This window comes from Heptranchias perlo, chromosome 20 (genome assembly GCF_035084215.1).
Source record: "Heptranchias perlo isolate sHepPer1 chromosome 20, sHepPer1.hap1, whole genome shotgun sequence".
Lineage (NCBI taxonomy): Eukaryota > Metazoa > Chordata > Chondrichthyes > Hexanchiformes > Hexanchidae > Heptranchias > Heptranchias perlo.
The window spans coordinates 51465133-51485652 of record NC_090344.1 but is presented as its reverse complement, the minus strand read 5'-3'; the positions used below and the strand labels follow the sequence as shown (position 1 = coordinate 51485652).

At 45.0% G+C, this 20520-nt stretch overlaps 2 protein-coding genes across 3 annotated transcripts in view; both read right to left on the bottom strand.

The window, feature by feature from the left end:
• Positions 1 to 5614, bottom strand: part of bmp1a (bone morphogenetic protein 1a) — a 177218-nt gene extending 171604 nt beyond the window's left edge. The window contains exon 1 of the mRNA XM_068001368.1: positions 5180 to 5614. Within this exon, the coding sequence (XP_067857469.1) occupies positions 5180 to 5327 (148 nt within the window). The 5' untranslated portion in view covers positions 5328 to 5614. The remainder of the gene's footprint in view (positions 1 to 5179) is intronic.
• Positions 5615 to 6800: 1186 nt separating this feature from the next.
• The window catches only part of LOC137335872 (metal transporter CNNM3), a 35739-nt gene continuing 22019 nt past the window's right edge, over positions 6801 to 20520 (bottom strand). The window contains exons 9-10 of one of the 2 annotated variants that reach the window (XR_010966529.1): positions 14517 to 14668; positions 6801 to 7949 (exon numbers count right to left, since the gene is read on the bottom strand). The gene's annotated coding sequence lies outside the window, so the exon portion shown is untranslated. The remainder of the gene's footprint in view (positions 7950 to 14516; positions 14669 to 20520) is intronic. The other variant, XR_010966530.1, reaches the window with a different exon arrangement.

Sequence of the window (20520 nt, the reverse complement as noted above, 5' to 3'; positions counted from 1 at the left end):
GATACCGTGACTCGGTTATTTTCACAAAGGTACTCCTCAACTTCATTCTTCATGGTCGATTCCGTTATTTTGCCAGTTTCATGGGTCTGCAGATTCACTTTGTCTGCTTTTCGAAGATAGCTACCATACGGGCTTGTGTCCAAACCCATGCATTTACTGATACCCTCATGATGAGTGTCGGTACTACCTTAAACTTGTGTCTTGGTTTTGCTTGATATTCAAAACTTATCTCCACAACCTGTTTCCACCCCCAGTGGCAGTCCTGCACCCACCTGTACTTCACCCCAGTGTTACACAGCCCAAAATGCTCTCTCCACACAAAGCCCGAGTTTTTGAAGGGCACAATCTAGAATTGTCCTGCTGAGTGTTTTTTTTACCCCACAGTTCAAGCTCCCACGGTGTGAAGATTTCACAAACCCAGTGTTACACTGTACTGAAATCCCAGTCACAGCACTGAATAGATAAATATTTTCAACAGATGGATTTAAAAGGAATGCCGGCCAGACTACATTATCTTCTGTCAAACCCAGTCCCTGGCGGAAGTTACCATGACAAATCTTGGGTAGTTTTAAAGAGGGATTTATTCTGTGAAATGAAGAAAAATCCTCACTTCTCTTCATGCCACTCCTCACTTGTATACGCTCACAGAAGATGGATGATCCAACCATCCCAACTCACACACGCCAAATGTAACACCTTGACTCTTTTCCATGGTACTGCCTCCAGAATTTAAGAAAACAAGATAGAGCAATAATGCACCAGGTGTCTCACATGTAAAATGCCTGGTAACTCCCTTTGCAACATCAGAAAAGACTCACCACCCTACCCACTGCAGATAAAGGGTCTTCCAGACAAACCCACATCAGGATTGTAAACTAATCCCGTTAGGTAGTGGAGACCTTATATCGGCAAACTTCCATACACACACACTCCCTGCACAAAGAACAAATTGCTTTTTACTCACACTCTACACTTCCCTGCTTTCTCTATCAAGCATTATTCACCATAATTCCACCAAACGAACCTTCCTCTCCACGTGTTCTGTCCAACCCTTTATTTACTGCGACGTGTGATCCCGCAGTTCTCTTTGATTCCAAAATCACCTCCCAAAAATAACCCAAACTGGGACAAAAAAAACCAAGAACAGGCACCATTCCCCTGTAATTTACTCGGATACTATGACGTGGAGCTTGCTGTATTGTTTACCATCACAGCGGACAGTCAGCTTCATGGCACGGCCAAGATTGTGGGCTCCAGCTGGACCACATGGATCCTGTCAGAAGGCCAGAAAGTCAACAAGGTAAATAGCACAAAAAACCAAACACTATCCCCTGACTTGCTGAGTGTTTCATAGAATCATACAGCACAGGAGGCCATTCGGCCCATCGTGCCTGTGCCGGCTCTTTGGAAGAGCTATCCAATTTGTCCCACTCCCCTGCCCTTTCCCCATAGCCCTGGAAATGTTTCCCCTTCAAGTGTCTCTCCAATTCTCCTTTGAAAGTTACAATTGAAACTGCTTCCACCGCCATTTCAGGCAGTGCACTCCAGATCATAACAATTTGCTGCATTTTAAAAAAAAATTCTCCTCATTTCCCCTCTGTTTCTTTTGCCAATTACCTTAAATCTGTGAAAATGTTCCAGGATTTTCAGTAAAGGCAAATCGGATCGTGGGTTGTGCATTTCATGGAATAGAACACAAATCGCGGAGTGTGACACTGAGCCTATACAGGATATTGGTTCCTCCCCATCTGGTGCAGTGTGTGCAGTTCTGGTCACACTATTACAGGAACAACATCCTAGCGCTGGAAAAGGGGCAGCATGGAGCTACTAATCCGACACCTGGCCTCAGACCCCCAAGTGACATGAAGAAAAGTGAAGCGGAGTTTGTTTACAGTACAGCAGAAAAGATTTAGAGAGGACCTTACTGAGGTATTCAAGCACCTGAGGACCTTACTGAGGTATTCAAGCACCTTAAGGGGTGTCAACAAGCTGAACACTGGGAAACTGTTTTCTGTGGGCTCCAAGAATGAGAACGAGGGGGCATGGATTGGAGCTCAGAAGAGGGAAGAGATTTGACAGATCAGATATAACTACTGGACTTAGAGGATGAGGAATGAGGTAACTGAAGTTTATAATACCAGGAATTTTAAGAGGGAATTGGAGGCATTTGGTGAGAAAATTAATTGCGGGATAATGGTAGCAAACTGTGTTTGTGAATTATGTGGCTGGACGAATCGAATAAAATGGTATTTTCCCATCCCTGCACAATCCTGTAATCTTAAATGGCCCTCAACTTAAGTCACATCTCTCATGGAGCTGTGCACTGGCCAACACAAGGGCACGTCATTGCCCCCGGATAGTAGACGAGCATGATATTATTTAACTTGAATACTGGATCACACACTTTGTATGGCTGAAAATCCTTACCTTCAGATAACGATGATGCAGTGGGTCCCCAAAAAACGTGTAAGGTCAAAGGTGGAATGGTGGAAATGTATATAGGAAAATCTTAATAGAAGAGTGACGATGGGCAGAGAGGGAAGAACTACTACATGTGGGGCAGATCATCTGTTTTAGTGATGTTCGTTGAGGGACAAATATTGGCCAGGACACCAGGGACAACTCCCCTGCTCTTCTTTGAAATTGTGCCATGGGATCTTTTACATCCACCCGAGAGGGCTGACGGGGCCTCGGATTAACATCTCATCCAAGAGACGGCAACTCCGACAGTGCAGCACTCCCTCAGTACTGCACCAGGTGTGTCAGCCTGGATTATGGACTCAAGTCTCTGGAGTGGGGCTTGAACCCACAACCTTCCGACACAAAAGCAAAAGTGCGACCAACTGAGCCACGGCTGACACCCAAAACAGAAACTGAGACATGGGGCAAGGACAATATTGGGATAGCAAGCTGTTAGCAGTGAATTACAAGGTTTTAATCAAAGTGAATGGATTGTGAACACGGTTTATAAACTTCAACAAAACCTCAATAATTACTGCCCTTTGCCAGTTACTTGTAAGCTAAAAAGGATCATCATTGTGAGGAGAGAACAGCTGTGGGTCACAACAACCTCACATGCAAACATCATCTTCACACCGTAGATAGAAAGATTTCTGTACATCTTAAAACAGTGAAACAATGGAAATCATGAGCCTTTAGTGCTTTTTACTCCTACGTGATAGGAGCACAGACAAGAGCCAGCATGATGCAGATAAAGCACTTACAAAGTGACAAAGGGATCACACTAACACATATACTGACCAGTGTGTTGGATCCCAGCAGCAGACGGAGTTAGATCAGAGCAGGAAATTACACTTTTTAGAACATTCTCTCTATCGGTATCAATTTTATATTCTTTTGTCTGTTTTTCACTCCCATTCCTTATTTCTCCATTTTGCTCTGTCTCTACCACCTTTTCTCCATTTCCATTTACTCCTCCCGGTCTTTCTGACATTCTATTTCCTCCCATTTTTGTCATTTTCCATTCCCCATCTCATCAGTCATTCTCCCTATTCCCCATCTCTCCTGTCATTCTCTCTCTCTATTCCCCATCTCTCCTGTCATTCCCTCTCTCTATTCCCCATCTCTCCTGTCATTCTCTCTCTCTGCTCCCCATCTCTCCTGTCATTCCCTCTCTCTATTCCCCATCTCTCCTGTCATTCCCTCTCTCTATTCCCCATCTCTCCTGTCATTCCCTCTCTCCTGTCATTCTCTCTCTATTCCCCATCTCTCCTGTCATTCTCTCTCTCTATTCCCCATCTCTCCTGTCATTCTCTCTCTCTCTATTCCCCATCTCTCCTGTCATTCTCTCTCTCTATTCCCCATCTCTCCTGTCATTCTCTCTCTCTATTCCCCATCTCTCCTGTCATTCTCTCTCTCTATTCCCCATCTCTCCTGTCATTCTCTCTCTCTCTATTCCCCATCTCTCCTGTCATTCTCTCTCTCTATTCCCCATCTCTCCTGTCATTCTCTCTCTCTATTCCCCATCTCTCCTGTCATTCTCTCTCTCTATTCCCCATCTCTCCTGTCATTCCCTCTCTCTATTCCCCATCTCTCCTGTCATTCTCTCTCTCTATTCCCCATCTCTCCTGTCATTCCCTCTCTCTATTCCCCATCTCTCCTGTCATTCCCTCTCTCCTGTCATTCTCTCTCTCTATTCCCCATCTCTCCTGTCATTCTCTCTCTCTATTCCCCATCTCTCCTGTCATTCTCTCTCTCTCTATTCCCCATCTCTCCTGTCATTCTCTCTCTCTATTCCCCATCTCTCCTGTCATTCTCTCTCTCTATTCCCCATCTCTCCTGTCATTCTCTCTCTCTATTCCCCATCTCTCCTGTCATTCTCTCTCTCTATTCCCCATCTCTCCTGTCATTCTCTCTCTCTCTATTCCCCATCTCTCCTGTCATTCTCTCTCTCTATTCCCCATCTCTCCTGTCATTCTCTCTCTCTCTATTCCCCATCTCTCCTGTCATTCTCTCTATCTATTCCCCATCTCTCCTGTCATTCTCTCTATCTATTCCCCATCTCTCCTGTCATTCTCTCTCTCCATTCCCCATCTCTCCCTCTATACTCTTTCCCCCGGTCTTTCCTTTCCCTTCATCCCGTTTTGATCCATTCAGATTTCCCGCTCCCTCCTCCAGACAATGCGTCCTAACGTCAAACGCTGCCTGGCAGTCCCAGATTTTGGAAACTTTCACTCAACTCGGACAGAAACTGACACTTCCGTCTGGATTTAAACCCATTCCCAGAGCCTGTGCCCTCTGTCCTCCCCTCCCTCTCGCCTTTCAGTACATCTCCCCCAACTTTTAATCGAACTTGTATCAACAAAACTCAAACCGATTGCAACATTACCCTGTTGATTAATTGCCCTTTCTTCTTCAGGGGGGGTATTGCTATGAATGTGAAGTTTCAGATTTTATCCTAAACACGAAACACATTAGAAGTTCCCCGGTCTCCTTCCAGTAAAACTTTCCAAAAGTTTCAGCCGGCGCTCTCGGTGGAACTCAATCCCCCCAACACCCACCCCCCTGTCCCAAACTAGCTGCAAATCTCAGATCTGAGGCTCGCTTTTAAACTCGTTTAAACGGATAAAAATCCAAGCCTCTCGCCCACCACCCATCTCCTCCGGGGGTGGGGGGCACCCGCACTGAAACCCGGCTCTGCTGAGCTTTCTATACTCACCGGCTTTGCAGGGGTCTTTATAATCAACATCTGCCGGGTCCTCTTGGTCCGGAATATACTCGTAGAAACTGTCTCCGTAATCGAGCCCCAGAGCTGGGCGACTAGCAGCCAGGAAAAGCAGAGTGAGACCGGCTACAGCCATCACCATCGTACCGCTTAGAAGCTAGCTGTTACCGGGGGGGTGGGGTGGGGGGCGAGCTACAAATACAAGAGCAATGGAGGAGGGGGGGGGGGGGCAAAGAAGAAACCCTGAGATTGAGGGAGATGGAGAGCCGTTTGGAGAGTGAAGTCCAGGGGCGGGTCAGAGTCGGAGCTCAGCCCCCTTTCCGAAGAGCCCAGAGCCGGCTGCGATCAATCAGCTGAGTGGGGCTGGGAAGCCAGCCAATTCACTGAGAAAGTCCAACTCGACACAGTAAACGTGTCTCCTTCTCGCTTCAGAATCTGCAGCCTGAGCTGAACGACCGCTAACTCTCACTGACTTACTCCCCGCATCGAAGACCAGGCTGGCGATGCTCTTTGATAAGTTGGCTTTGAAGCAGGAATTTTCCTAATCGGACATCCCCTCCTCTGTCCAAATCAGTCAATCTCCACTTCCCATAAATTACTGTTTAGATAATCCTATTCCAATCTCAGCTCTGATTAATTCATTTCCAAACCCCAAAAAAGGCCACATTTGCAGATGGCATAATTTCCTGCTCATTGTGTAAGATTTTATTTATTCTTGGCATGCTCTCCCCCCCGTGCTCCAGATAGTTTAAACATTCTTTAGAGCAAAATGTTTTACAAACCTTGTTTAGACAGCAAATAAATAGGATGCAATGACTCAATATGTGACACTGCGACACCTGATGTCACTGTGGGTGAAACCCTCATCCATGATTTTGTTGCCTCCAGACTATTGCAATGCTCCCCTGGCTGGTTTCCCACCTTCCACCCTCCGTAATCTTCAGTTCACCCAAAACTCTGCTGCCTGTATCTTAACTTGCACCAAGTCCCGTTCACCCATCACCCCTGGGAAATGGGGGCTGGGGGAGAGAGAAGAGATGGAGACTGGGGAATGGGTGATCACATGATCAAACCTCCAGGAATGCCTCCAACCAGAGTTGGCAACCCTACCTCCACCCCTCCAGTGACAGCCCTGTACCCTCCACTGTTATTCAGCTCAAAATGCTCTCTCCACACACAGCCCAAGTCCAGAAGGGCACAGTTTGGAACTGTACTGCTGGGTGTTTTTCACAATTCAAGAGGAAACAGTATGAACCCACCTACCACTGTGCTTCACTGACACCTGAGTGACAACACTTACAGCCACCAATTGAAGAATTATTCCTACTAAGACTGTAAACATACAAGGCGCCTCCTTTAACATGCATCAGCCCCAGCACTCCAAAAGTAATTCACAGCTTGCACGGCTTTCACTTTGGGCAACGTGACAAGATGCTACACAAATAGTTTTGTGTCTCTCACAACAACAGAAACAAAAGGGGACAGGTGGGGGAGAACAAGGAGTCAACAATATACCCTTGGGGAGAATTTACTGAGTTATAACCTAGAGAAGGGCTTGATACAAAGGAATGTTTCTTTAAATTAATAAACCAGGTCAATACAATGGTTTTGTGCTTTAGCTCAATAAAGTAACCTTTATTTCCCAAGATGTGACAGATTTATTAGGTCTGCTTTTCAAGTGACATAGATAAATTCGGCTTTAAAAACCGACGCAATGCTGCGTTTTCCATTCACAGGCGAGATTATTTTTTCTTGGTTTTTCTCAGGAGGCCAGTGATAGGAGATAACCTATGGCATTCAGTTCAAAGGCATGTGGCAAGAGAGAGAGAGAGAGAAATAATTCTGATTTCCAGGCATGACTCTTTCTCATCTGCTAGCAGTGTCTTTCACAAGCCATCTGATTCAATTCACAACATACGGATTTGCTATTCCAAGTATTTCTCCCATGGGGAAACTTCAATTCAAGCTGTTCTGCTGTTTATCAAATTGATGTTCAATTACATCAACGCTTATATAAAAGATAGACTCCTGCGTCATCGGAAATTGGGTTAGGGTGAGGAGCATCTGCATCGTACTATTATAATAGTGTTATGGGAAGCATCAAGTGTTGGGAGTGTGATCAATTGTTGGACAGGGCTCACCAATGACTTAAGGTTGTACACAGGTCAGAAAATTACATTCACCCACGATGGGTTACAGTCCAACCGTGTGTCCTGGCCAATATTTATCCCTCAACCAACATCACTAAAGCAGATTAGCTGCTCATTATCACATTGCTGCGATTCCTTGATTATAACAGTGACTACACTCCAAAAGTACATCATTGCAGCCAAAGTACATTGGGACATCTTGAAGTCATGAAAAGCACTATAGAAATGCAAATCTTTCTTTTTTTGGAAATTGAACAAACATTCAAGTCAACATCCAAGGACCATCAATAACGATTTATTCTGTCCACACTTTTCCTCACGCCCCACCCCAAAAGGCACTGGTTCTTGCCAGGGTACAGTTCCACGAGCACTTCCAGTCAGCCAAGTGGCCATTCGTCATGTGTTGGCAGAGAGTACCACAGCCAAACCAACCCGACGTCCACACGTATGCGATCCCTTTTCCGCAGTGGTTGCTCAATAGCAATCAGGAGGTGGCTCCCTGGCTGTTTTTCCCCTCTCCAAGCAAATCTCCTTTACCCCTGCTGCCCCAGTCGAGGTGTAGTGCCCATCGGATGGTGTGGTGATTTTCCACAAGTATTCCCCACAAGCAAGTTCTGCACAAAAGCAAAGAAGGTGCCAACTAAAGGCTTGGAAAGCAAAAAAAAAACCAAACTGAAGCCCATCACTCGCATTCGCCCACTAGCAGTCAACTCAAGAGCAGCACCTGTACGTGCTTCGGAGCAGGCTGGTGACTTAGCTCCCTGCTGGAGAATAAGCTAAAATCATTTTTAGACTAGGATTGGGCAGCATGATGGCTCAGTGGGTCAATGCACTGTCTAGTGTGGCAGGGAATCCTGCAGATCACAAGGCTCCCAGGTTCCATCCTCAGTCTGTGTGGAGCTGGCTGATCTCACTTGGAATGACAGTGCAGCCATCACAATTAGTCTTACAACAACTTGCATTTATAAAGTGGCTTTAACGTAGTAAAAACGTCCGAAGGCTCTTCACAGGAGCGTAATCAAACAAAAATTGACACCGAGCCACATAAGGAGCTATTAGGATAGGTGACCAAAAGCTTGGTCAAAGAGGTAAGTTTTAGGGAACATCCCATGGAGGAGAGAGAGGAAGAGAGGTTTAGGGAGGGAATTCCAGAGCTTAGAGCCGAGGCAGCTGAAGACACGGCCGATAATGGTGGGGCAACAGATATCGGGGATGCACAAGAGGCTAGGATCGGAGGAGCGCAGAGTTCTCGGAGAGTTGTGGGGCTGGAGGAGGTTACAGAGATATGGAGAGATCTGAACACAAGGATGAGAATTTTAAAGTCAAGAGGAGAAAATTCAGCCAGAGTTTCTCTTGGAGATTGCCATCCAGTGACCCCCTATTGGAAAACGTGTGTGTGGACGTTAAGAGCAAGATTGGACGAGTCAACCAGTCTACCAATGCTGACTGCCATTTGATGATGTGTTTTTTTTTTAGAGTTTCTATCATTATTGTCTAGATGCCCAAATTCATCATGCATCAAATTATTCCATTCAATTGGAGTTTAGTATGTGGATGATATATCATTACTAAAATGCTAAAACCCTTATTTGATTTAAGTAATAACAGAAACTGCCTAAATTATACCAGGGAATGGAGGATAGTGAATTGAAGGATTTGATCCATGGGTAAGTGGAATCTAACTGACCTGATCATTCTCCATTCCCTGCTAGAATACAGCTATTAAGTAATAATAGTCTGTTATTACTTAAATCTAATAAAGCTTTAAACCCAAAGCCTTTGGCACCTTTGTAATAATAAACTAACAATCTAATGCAGCGTGGAGTTAAGGATAAGCAGATCGCCCTGAATCACCAAACCTGAACTCCAGAGCCCCCATTCAGTCAGCCGAGAGATATCTTCAGTTCCCTGGTCTTCTGCATGAGATGCAGAAGGTTCAAGTGGATGTTAAAGATCCTGTGGCACGACTCAAAGATGAAAAGGGGAGTTCTCCCGGTGTCCTGGCCAACATTACTCCCTCAACCAACGTCACTAAAAACAGTTTAACTGCTTGCTCATCTCACTGTTGTTTGTGGGATCCTGCTGTGCGCGCATTGGCCAACACAACAGTGGTTGCATTTCAAAAGTAATTCATTGGCTGTGAAGTGGTTTCTGAGGAGGAGAGATAAATTCAAGTCTCTTTGCTTTAGGTGGAGCTCTTTCATAGAGTCACGCACGTACAATGGGCTGGATAACCTCCTTCTGTGCTGTATAATTCTATGATTCTAGTAGCGTAGTTCAGCTCCAATGAAGAGTCCCACTCTGAAATGTTAACCTGTCTTTTCTCTCAGATGCTGTCTGCTCTGCTGTGTATTTCCAACATTCCATTTTTTTCTTTCTCAATCCAGCATTGTTATTTAGTTACAGTTTCACCTACTTTTTTCCCTAAATTCCAACCTCCCCCACCCCGGCAAGGTGCTGAGACTGGCTGGGATACAGTTCCGCTGGTGCCAATGGCTATTGCCCAAGTGCCTGTTTCGCAGCTGTGAGTGCAGATAGTGAATTTTAGCAGAAATTTGGATTGTGGAGGGCATCATAGAGGAGCACTCAATGTCTCCACATACATACAGTTCCAGCAGGAGACATAAGACAGCGATCAGCAATGGGAACCCTGGCCGCCCAGGTCCAGAGCAGTAAGCTCAGCATCGACCCAGACCACTTTCAGCTACTTAGGAAGGAATTAATTTTTTTTCCAACTCTCATCCTTTGCAGCTTTCAAAACTGGCTGTCCCTAGTGGCTCACTACTCTCTACTGCCGCTGGACTGTGCGGCCGATCCACACTATTGGGAGCTCTGCCACGTCTGGTACAGAGGAGACGCCAGCAGCTTCGTTAGCAGTGACCGTCAGCGTGTTTACTTGACCTCAATCCAAAAGACCCTCTCGTTTCAAGAAGGTGCTTCTTTGTTGTGACCCTGACTGGAGTCTGACTGCACTCTGTGAAAAGAGGGACTGCATTCCTGAGACAGCCGACCTCTTTAAACAGTATAGTTGAAGAGACTCAGTCAGCACTGATACTGGGGGTATCAGCAGTCGCCACTGATCAGTGACGTGCATTTTACAAGATAATTACAGATGAGGAAGAAGAAAGAACTTGCATTTCTACAACCCCAGGATGTCCCAAATCGCTTCACAACCAACAAAGTACTTTTTGAAATGTAGTCACCGTTGTAATGTAGGAAATGCGGCAGCCAATTTGCACACAGCAAGCTCCCACAAACAGCGATGTGATAATGACCAGATAATCTGATTTAGTCATGTTGGTTAAGGGATAAATATTGGCCAGGACACCAGGGAGAACACCCCTGCTTTTCTTCGAATAGTACCATTGGATCTTTTACATCCACCTGAGAGGGCAGACGGGGCCTCGGTTTTAACACCTAATCGGTTTAACATCTCATCCGAAAGACGGCACCGCTGACAGTGCAGCACTCCCTCAGTACTGCAGTAGGAGTGCCAGCCTGGACTATGTGCTCAAGTCTCAGGAATGGGACTTGAAACCACAACCTTCTGACTCAGTGGCGAGAGTGCTACTCACTGAGCCACAGAGGAAGACCATTCAGTCCATCTTAATTTATCCATCCAGAGATATCCTAACACTCCCTCCCCGTTGTAACGTCCAATTGTTTCTTAAGTGATTCGAGGGATGGGGCTGGCAGTGGGCATTGTCCACAGAAGGATTACTGAACCTCCGAGGTAGTATTCTGTTTTACATTTATATAACTATCTATGTAACTGCTGGATGCGGCAGGAGATAACATTCTTTTTCTCTCCACCTGAATTTTCCTCCCCCTTCTTCCCTCCTTTCCTTTATGCAACGACACTTGGTGGGCCAGAGTTCCATGGACACCAGCGACCTCTGAGCCCCCGGCCCATAGAATCATAGAGCACGGGCCCGCTCCGATTCATAGAATCATACTGCGCAGAAGGAGGCCATTCGGCCCATCGTGCCTGTGCCGGCTCTTTCAAAGAGCTGTCCAATTAGTCCCACTTTCCTGCTCTTTCCCCATAGCCCTGCAAATTTTTCCTTTTTAATTTTTTTTTCAATTCCCTTTTGAAAGTTACTATTGAATCTGCTTTCACTGCCCTTTCAGGTAGTACATTCCAGATCATGACAACTTGCTAAGTAAAAATGTTTTTCCTCATCTCTCCTCTGGTTCTTTTGCCAATTATCTTAAATCTGTGTCCTCTGTTTATTCTTTGCGTGTAAACCCTGACGAGGACTGTCGGGAAGCGAATCAAGATTGGAGGGCATCACAGCCGAACTCGAACCTATCCTTGACCCATCCTGCCCACACATCCGTGCAGTTTCCAGCAGGAATCACCAGATAAGAATCAGGCTGAATTTTTTCCCTTTCCCCAGCTCAAGGACACTGAAGCCAATTGCAGCTCCCTTGCTGAGATAAGCTGGCGTAGCACAGTCCTAGGACTGAACCAGGGACCTACTGGACTCTACCCCAGAGGGCAGTGGATGCTCAGTCGTTGAGTACGTTCAAGACTCAGATCGATAGATTTCTGGACTCTAGGGGAATCAAGGGATACGGGGATCAGGCGGGAAAGTGGAGTTGAGGTCGAAGATCAGCCACGATCTTATTGAATGGCGGAGCAGGCTCGAGGGGCCGGATGGTCTACTCCTGCTCCTATTTCTTATGTTGAACTTTATGGTTATGACTTGCTGTCAGTTTTTATAAGGTGTTGCCCTCTCATGGACTCTACCCCACCCATTTAATCTCCAGGGAAAATTCTGCGTAAATACTTCATGATCTCCAAACGCAATCAAAGAAAAGCTCCAGAATGTTCCCCTATCCTCAACCTCTCCACTATTCAGTTTTGGACTCCTGCCCGCCACAGATATCATTCCCTCCTCCCCCAGCAACACAGGAACCAACATGACCTGGACTGCACCTGTGTCTAATAACCTCTAACCCACTCTCAGCCAGATATTTATCCAGTTCCATTTTTAAAGGGGTTATTCATCTCAAGCTCATGTGCTTTTGTCCAGAATCTTCCCCACACCTACTGCCCAGGGGGAGGGGAGCTTCTCCTCATCCCCACTTTTGAGTTTTCTGGTTCTGTACTCACAATCTGAGTCAAATAGTCTGCTGATGGCTTCAAAATGTTGTTTAAATTTACAAAATTCAGAACAAGGCATAAGTCCTGTGGAATCTAATAAGGCCCCATCTGCCAGCTCTAGTGGTTCAGGTGGATGTTGAATTTCCCATGGCATTATTTGAAGAGCAGTCAAGTTCTACTGGCCAAAACTACCAAAAGCAGATTAAGCAGTCAGTCGTCTCACTGTTGTTTGTGGGATCTTGCTGAGCGCAAATGGTGCCAACAAAACAAAGCAATTCGTTGTGCGAGCAGGGCTTTAAGACGTTTCTGAGAGAAACGGCATGTATAAAATACAGAGTTGGACAACGATCTTAACACAGGTCTGTATGGCATTGTATGTATCATAAGATGCTAGTCTGGTGCAGCTAAGGTCAGCCGGTATTTCCTAATGACTACTCAGCTTTATTTACGGATATTAGTTTTATGGGTGAGTTGGACTGCTATGGAAAGTTACACAGAACTCTTTCACATACACAGCACTTTGCCAGTTCACCAAAGGGTATGAGAGGTGTCCCTCTAGTGGTAAAAGCAATTTACAAGCTCTGTTATGAGCAGGAAGGAGTGGGCTGTGGACCAATCACTGAAACCCAAATCATCTTTTTTTCAAAAAGGGGCTCGCTTGCAGAATTATGATGGACATTAAAGACCCTCTGCTATGTGTCCCACTTCCTGAACATCACCTTCTGTTTAAATACATTCATTTTTTGTATGGTTCGCCCTCCAATGGCTGCTCTCACAATGGGTGGTAGGCTAAAAGATTTCTCACCTCAAAGGAAAGAAAAACCATTCTTCTAGACACTTTAACCACCTTTCCCCACATCCTTGTGGAATGCAACTTCCGATACAACAGCAAACTGCCTGCTGAGTTTCTGTAAAGTTGGAATATGCATCTTGTCACCTATTTTAGAACGGTTTCTCTCCCCCAATTTGTAGGTGTCTGAACCTTGCACCATTCCCTGAACAAAGAAGGTGGAAAAGCAACATTTTCCCCAAGCCCCTCCCTTGCTTGTATCCAGCCGTCAAAGGGGAAAGAAACTCCGGGGGGGGGGAGGGAGGGAGGGGGGTGTACCTTTTCTTTAAAGTTTCCCATTATCTCTCTGAAAATAAAATGTCTTAATATCTTTCTAGACATTGGCAGCATACTTCCTGGTCTCAGGCAATGGATCAGCTCCCAGGCTGTTGCAATGTTTCAGCCCTATTACAATCAATAGGGCAGCTCTGGGTCACGGGGTTCCTCCCTGGCAGTGGTGTCATTGCCTGAAGGCAAGCACATCCAACATGGCGGGACGTCGTTTAGGTGAGAAACACCCAAACTTTTAAATAAACAGTGGAAAAGTGCTTTGAAACACTTGATGTGCTAGCGAAGAGTTTCCTAGACTAACTTGCCCCGTCACTTTTCCCTTCTTTCTTCTTTCCCCTTGGGGAGCAGAAAAGTCTCCTCTCCATTCAAAGTTTCTCCTAAATACACCTGTGTGAAATAGTTTTCACTGTTAACATTTTGTTGCAAGGCAACATTTTGAGGCCAGTCAATGGGAGGTTGGCAACATGCTCTATCATGGGGATAACTATGTCAGTCTACCCAGCAATGACTCCTTATCTCAGGTGATAGCACTGTTGCCTCTGAGTCATGAGTGTCGGGGGTCCAAATCCCACCTCGGGACTTGAGCTGCCATTTCCAGTGCAGTCACAATGTGGCATTGTTGAAGATGTTGTCCTTCAGATACGACCTTAAAGCCTGCCTGTTCCATTGGTTCAAGTCGGTGTTAAAGATTCCATGGTGTCATTCGAAAAAGTCAGGACTTGTGCTGGTCAACATTCCTCACTCGAGCAACACCACCAAAATCAGATGGAATGGTCATTCACCTCATTGTTGTTTGTGGTAGCTTGCCACGTTCAAAATGACAGCCAATTTTGATGACATAGCAACATCCTATGTAATTCATTGAGAGGTGTGATGCAATGCTTCATAGATTGAAGTCATTTTGCTCTTTACTTCCAAGGGCCCCGAGAGTCAGAAAGTAAAGCAACTCACCAGATTCCAATAGAACCGTCATGGTATCCTTCCACCTTCAATCCTTCACTTTTCCTTTCTGTGTTTTTGTTGCTGCACAGATCTTCGTGACTTCTTCTCATGATTCATTTCCTCATTAAAGTTCATGTCAACAGGGGGTTTTTCTTCTGCTGCTGAAAAGTGAAATTAGAAAAGTTCAAAAACCGGCCATCTTGTTATGTAAGGTGTAATTTTTCAAACTTTCTTTTCCCCAGCGCTGACCTCCCCGACCTTAACCCCAACATGAAAATTTGCATTGTGATATTCAAGATGGCAGTCCATATATTACCTGTACTGAAGTGTCAGATGCACAAAGCATTTCTGTAAATGATGGACAGATATCACAGGATTATTCAGCTCTTCTCCTATTTAAATGTATGAGTTTTTCATTGGATTGTCTAAGGATCTGCTGGCTTTTTTGGAATATTCTTTTAAGACCTCTTTGTGGTGAATTGTGTGACAGAACTTCTGACACTGGTGATAAAGCCTGTTAGTACTAACAAGCACTTGCCTTCTTATGAAGTATGTGTCAAAGAGACCAAGTCTAGCTACATCAGTGCGTCAACAAATTATTCACACAGACTCATGATTATCACACAAGCATAGCTCTCCAATACAAGGAATTAACAAAGGCCATTGGATTCATCAAACCCATTTCTTCTGCAGACCATGTACAATCATCTTCATCATGGACTCCACCCAACCCATTTAAAGTTCTGAGGGAAAGGTTCTGTGGAGTTTCTTGTTAACCCCCAAAGGTAAATCAATTAAAAATCCAGATTGTCTATCTTAACCTTACATCCTGCACTATTCATCCATGACCAGTTGCCTTCATTGACTGACAATGCCATGGCTCCAGCAGCTGAGAACGCATTGTGTTCCACACATCATTCAACCATCTGAGATTTTAACCTTGGCTCAGTGGGTAGCACTCTCGCCTCTAAGTCAGAAGGTTGTGGGTTCAAGTCCCACTTCCAGAAACTTAAGCACAAAATCCAGGCTGACACTCCCAGTGGCAGTACTGAGGGAGTGCTGCACAGTTTGGAGGTGCCGTCTTTCAGATGAGACATTAAACCAAGGTCCCATCTGCACTCTTGGGTGGACGATCCCACAGCATTATTCGAAGAAGAGCAGGGGATGTTCTTCCTGGTGTCCTGGCCAACATTTATCCCTCAACCAACATCACTAAAACAGATTATCTAGTCATTTATTTCATTGTTGTTGTGGGAGCTTGCTGTGAGCAAATTGGCTGCTGCGTTTCCTACCTTACAATAATGACTACATTTCAAAAGTACTGCATTAGCTGTAAAGCACTTTGGGACGTCCTGAGGTCATGAAAGGTGCTATAGAAACAAGTTGTTTCTTTCTCCTTTATCTACAGTTATCCCTCTTTAAAACTTTCTATCCCGATCCCAAACAGATACTATTATTTTTTAATACGGTGTGTGATAACTAAACATTTACTGCTTGTTCAGGGAATCCATACCACGAGAACAAAAGCAAAATACTGCGGAAGCTGGAAATCTGAAATAAAAATTATTTATAATTCTTACCACTACTTTGTCAGGGGAGGTGGGGTGCGGGGGGGGTGAATTCTTTTGTCTTTTCTTGCTTGTGGCTTATACTTGCCTGCTCTAGTTGTGCCCTTGCACTCAAATTAATTAACTTGCTTGCAAGAGATTATCCATCCCTCTGGGCAGTTAAAAAAACCTGGGTCTTATCTAATCTCTCTCTTTTTAATGAAAACAAGTCTCAGAATTCTTATCAGTCTCTTCACTAATCCTGCCACCCTCAAGTCAACAGAGAAAAGGATGTGGAACAATGCCATACAAACAGTACGACCCGTCAAGTTTCTCCTGCTTCTTCCCTCCCGCAACTCCCACCACTAACAATTATTACAGCGATGCAAGCATTGATTGTCACTCTGCCCATCTGCGTCACGAAGCTTAGATAATTTTGACGGGAATTATAATTTATCCTTAGCAACAACAGGATGTTACGCAATTTTGAGATGTAAATGTAGACATGAATGTGAGGAACCCCTTTTGCCTTGACACAACCTTGTATCCTTGATCAGAACTCCGATGAAGGATCGCTCCCGAGATGTTAATCTCTCTTTTTCTTTTCCGATACCGACTGACCTTTTGCGCATTTCCAGCTTTTATGCAGTTTTCCAGTGTCCCTTCTTTCTCCCATGAAACTCGAATGGAATCTGAAGAGGGAAACGGCTAACTGCAGTCTGTACAGAAGATCAGCTTGCCGATAAATCATGGATTGCTGCCAAAGTTATAAAGGGAAACTGATGCAAGATGCTCATAAGATGCAGCAAAGATATACCAATAAAGCCGCTGAATGCTATCATACTTTGATAAGCCAAATAATTACTGAGCTAAACAATGAATTTTACAACAGCACTGCCCTTTACGATGATTATTATTGCTGTGGGATAATTATATTACTGCCAATATACAAGGGTATTATTTATACTGTGGCTCATCATTCTTACCAAATATCTCATCATTGACACAAATCAGATTATCACAATCAAGCACGCACATGAGTAATGGCTTAATAAGTACAGGCTGTGCGCAGCATTCTGTGATGATTCCCAAATATCCTGGTGTCGCTTATTTCTTCACTGGTGACTGAGATAACTGAAAGTTTAGGAACAGTATAAGGATACAGACATGCCAAGTTCTGCCTGCTGTAATATAAATATGTTTTGTAACAGCGCAGAGATCAGCACCTCGATTCCTGCCGGCTATTGCATCAATTCTACATGGTTAACATCACTGGCTGTAGACCGAGCGAATCACCCAATTTCACAACTGTTAATTTATCACGATAGTGAGCTCCCATTCTTGGCTGGGCCATTCAGGAAAGCCGGAAAATGACAAGTTGTCCCCTTCCCCACAAAAGAATCGGTGGCTGGGTCACTCATTTGCATCAAAGATAATAATGCAGTATCACTGGCAGATGTCTGGGAGCAGGTTGCTGGACTGGCCTCTTAGAGAGGAACGTCTCTGAGTCAGAAGGTCGTGGGTTCGAGCCCCACTCCAGAGACTCGAGTACAAAATCTAGGCAGACACTCCCAGTGCAGAAGCGAGGGAGTGCTGCCCTGTTGAAGGTGCCGTCTTTCGGATAAGACCTTAAATCGAGGCCACGTCTGCCCTCTCAGGTGGACGTAAAAAAATCCCACAGCGTTATTTCAGAGAAGAGCAGGGGAATTCTCACCGGCATCCTGGCCAATATTTATCCCTCAGCAGGCAAACTGAGATGTACAGGTATGAGACAGTGTAAAAGCTTCCAACAAAAAAAAACTTGCATTTCTATAGCGTCTTTCATGACCTCAGGACGTCTCAAAGTGCTTTACAGCCAATGAAGTACTTTTGAAGTGTAGTCGCTGTTGTAATGTAGGAAATTATATATGGAAAAAACCTTTCCCCCTTCCAATAGTGAAGGTGCTGACTCTTGGTGGCAAATAATTCACCAGCCAACCTCCATACCCCACCCAAGTGGTCAGCCTTCCTGTGTGCGCCGAGGTAGTGAATGTTGCAGGCTCTTCTACCACGAGCGGTATGACAGTACAGCCAGATTGTGAATTCACCAGTAGCTTTCCTTCCCCCCACCCCCCGCCCCACACACATACTTTCCTTGGCTGACATTTCCCCTCAATCCAGGGCCACTTGGGTCAAATGTCCCACATGTCCCATTCCAACTAATTTTATCAGCTTCTTTCAACAAAGCCATTTCACCAATTCCAATCAATATTCCATCCACCAGTTGAATACGGATGGGTTTAGACCGAGAGTGAGCTGGGAGCTTCTGCCGTGTGTAGTTAAGCAACACACTGGGCAGGGCAGGGCAGCTATCAACTGAGACCAGTTTTATTTTGATTTCTCCTTGCTAAATTTATTTTTCCTCCCCCCTGCAATACTTCCTCCAGGGACAGAGTGTGCTCCCACAATCCAAGAGCAAAGTTGTGAGGTGTGGCATAAATAAATGAAATCCTGTCCAGAATAGGGTCTGTTTCCATGGATACCACAGGCCTAGAAATGTTCCTTAGATCCACTGAACAACACGTCACAAGAAAGTATTACTCCTGGGGTGTTGTGTTTTATTTTTCCATTTAAAATGAAAGAATCCTGTTCCTTTAATCTCAGATTAAAATTAAAAGGATCTCCAGTGCTAAATGCCGAGAACCAGCAGTTCCTGTGAGCCTAAAATCGGCATTTAAAAATAGAGTTCACCCAAGCGCACAATTACTGCTGCTCGTTTCTCCCGAGCACCCGAATGAACAATTAAGTATCTGTCAAGGTTGGGGGCGGGGGGTCAACTGCATTTATCCTCTGTTGACAGAAATCCTGATCTAAGCACAATCTTTTTGGCAAATTAGGTTTGCATTCCCCAGAGCTGCTTTTCTGAAATGCCTGAATTCCTGCAAATATTTCTATTGCTGCCCTCAGCCATTGCTAATAACACTCAGCCCAGAGAGTGTGGGAGCTCAGCCTTTCAAACTGCAGAAATTCAATGGTGGTATTTATCTTGGCCTCTCAAGTTTAACCATCCTTGATGTCTCCTCCTTTAGCTGTTCATCTATTGACATTCCTGGCCTCGCTACCTTCTCACATCTCAAAATAGAACTTCCATATCTCCATCCATCGCTGCATGAAGCTCAGATTCCACTTCAGTGACAAATGATTTGTTTCCACTCAACAACCCTTAACTCTCCCTAGAACCCATCAGTCTAAGACTTGAATGGGCTCCAATACCTAACACATGCCTTTAATCTTGAAGAGTTTAGGAAGAAATCTGGAGAGGGGAAAAATCTGACCCCTGTAGCACCTGTTCTGGGAATGTTTGATGGGACGGTGTAGAGGCAGCTTTACTCTGTATCTAACCCAAGCTGTACCTGCACTGGGAGCGTTTGATGGGACAGTGTAGAGGGAGTTTTACTCTGTATCTAACCCATGTTGTACCTGTTCCGGGAGTGTTTGATGGGACAGTGTAGAGGGAGCTTTACTCTGTATCTAACCTGTGCTGTACCTGCCCTGGGAGTGTTTGATGGGACAGTGTAGAGGGAACTTTACTCTGTATCTAACCTGTGCTGTACCTGCCCTGGGAGTGTTTGATGGGACAGTGTAGAGGGAGCTTTACTCTGTATCTAACCCGTGCTGTACCTGCCCTGGGAGTGTTTGATGGGACAGTGTAAAGGGAGCTTTACTCTGTATCTAACCCATGTTGTACCTGTTCCAGGAGTGTTTGATGGGACAGTGTAGAGGGAGCTTTACTCTGTATCTAACCTGTGCTGTACCTGCCCTGGGAGTGTTTGATGGGACAGTGTAGAGGGAGCTTTGCTCTGTATCTAACCCATGTTGTACCTGCCCTGGGAGTGTTTGATGGGACAGTGTAGAGGGAGCTTTGCTCTGTATCTAACCTGTGCTGTACCTGCCCTGGGAGTGTTTGATGGGACAGTGTAGAGGGAGCTTCACTCTGTATCTAACCTGTGCTGTACCTGCCCTGGGAGTGTTTGATGCTGACACTAGCTGTCTGAGATGGACTTCCTTCATCCTAATGAGTGCAAAATTCACAAACAAAAGCATTGTCACTGGAATTAAGTGTGCTCTAGGTAGCTTGCAATTGCAATGGTTTATCAGTAGTCAGTCCAATAAACACTAAAAAAAAGTTTCAAACAGTACCCCTGCTCATCCCCCTTGTTCTCTATTTTAATTTAAAAATGTATTTAAATTAATTTAAAAATTGACTATGCCCATTCAACTTTCAAAAATAACAAAAAGGTTATTTACAATGTTGCAACGCTCAGCTCACCTGTTTTCCTGTGCCTCGGGACCCACTGTCCATTCTTATGGCGGGCTCGGCATCATTCAGAATTGACCTGGTGTTGGCTCAGAAGCAGCTTCAAAGGCTCTCCATTTGACAGCCTGAAGTGATTGCACCACAGACCCCAGAGGTCAAGGTGGAAGTG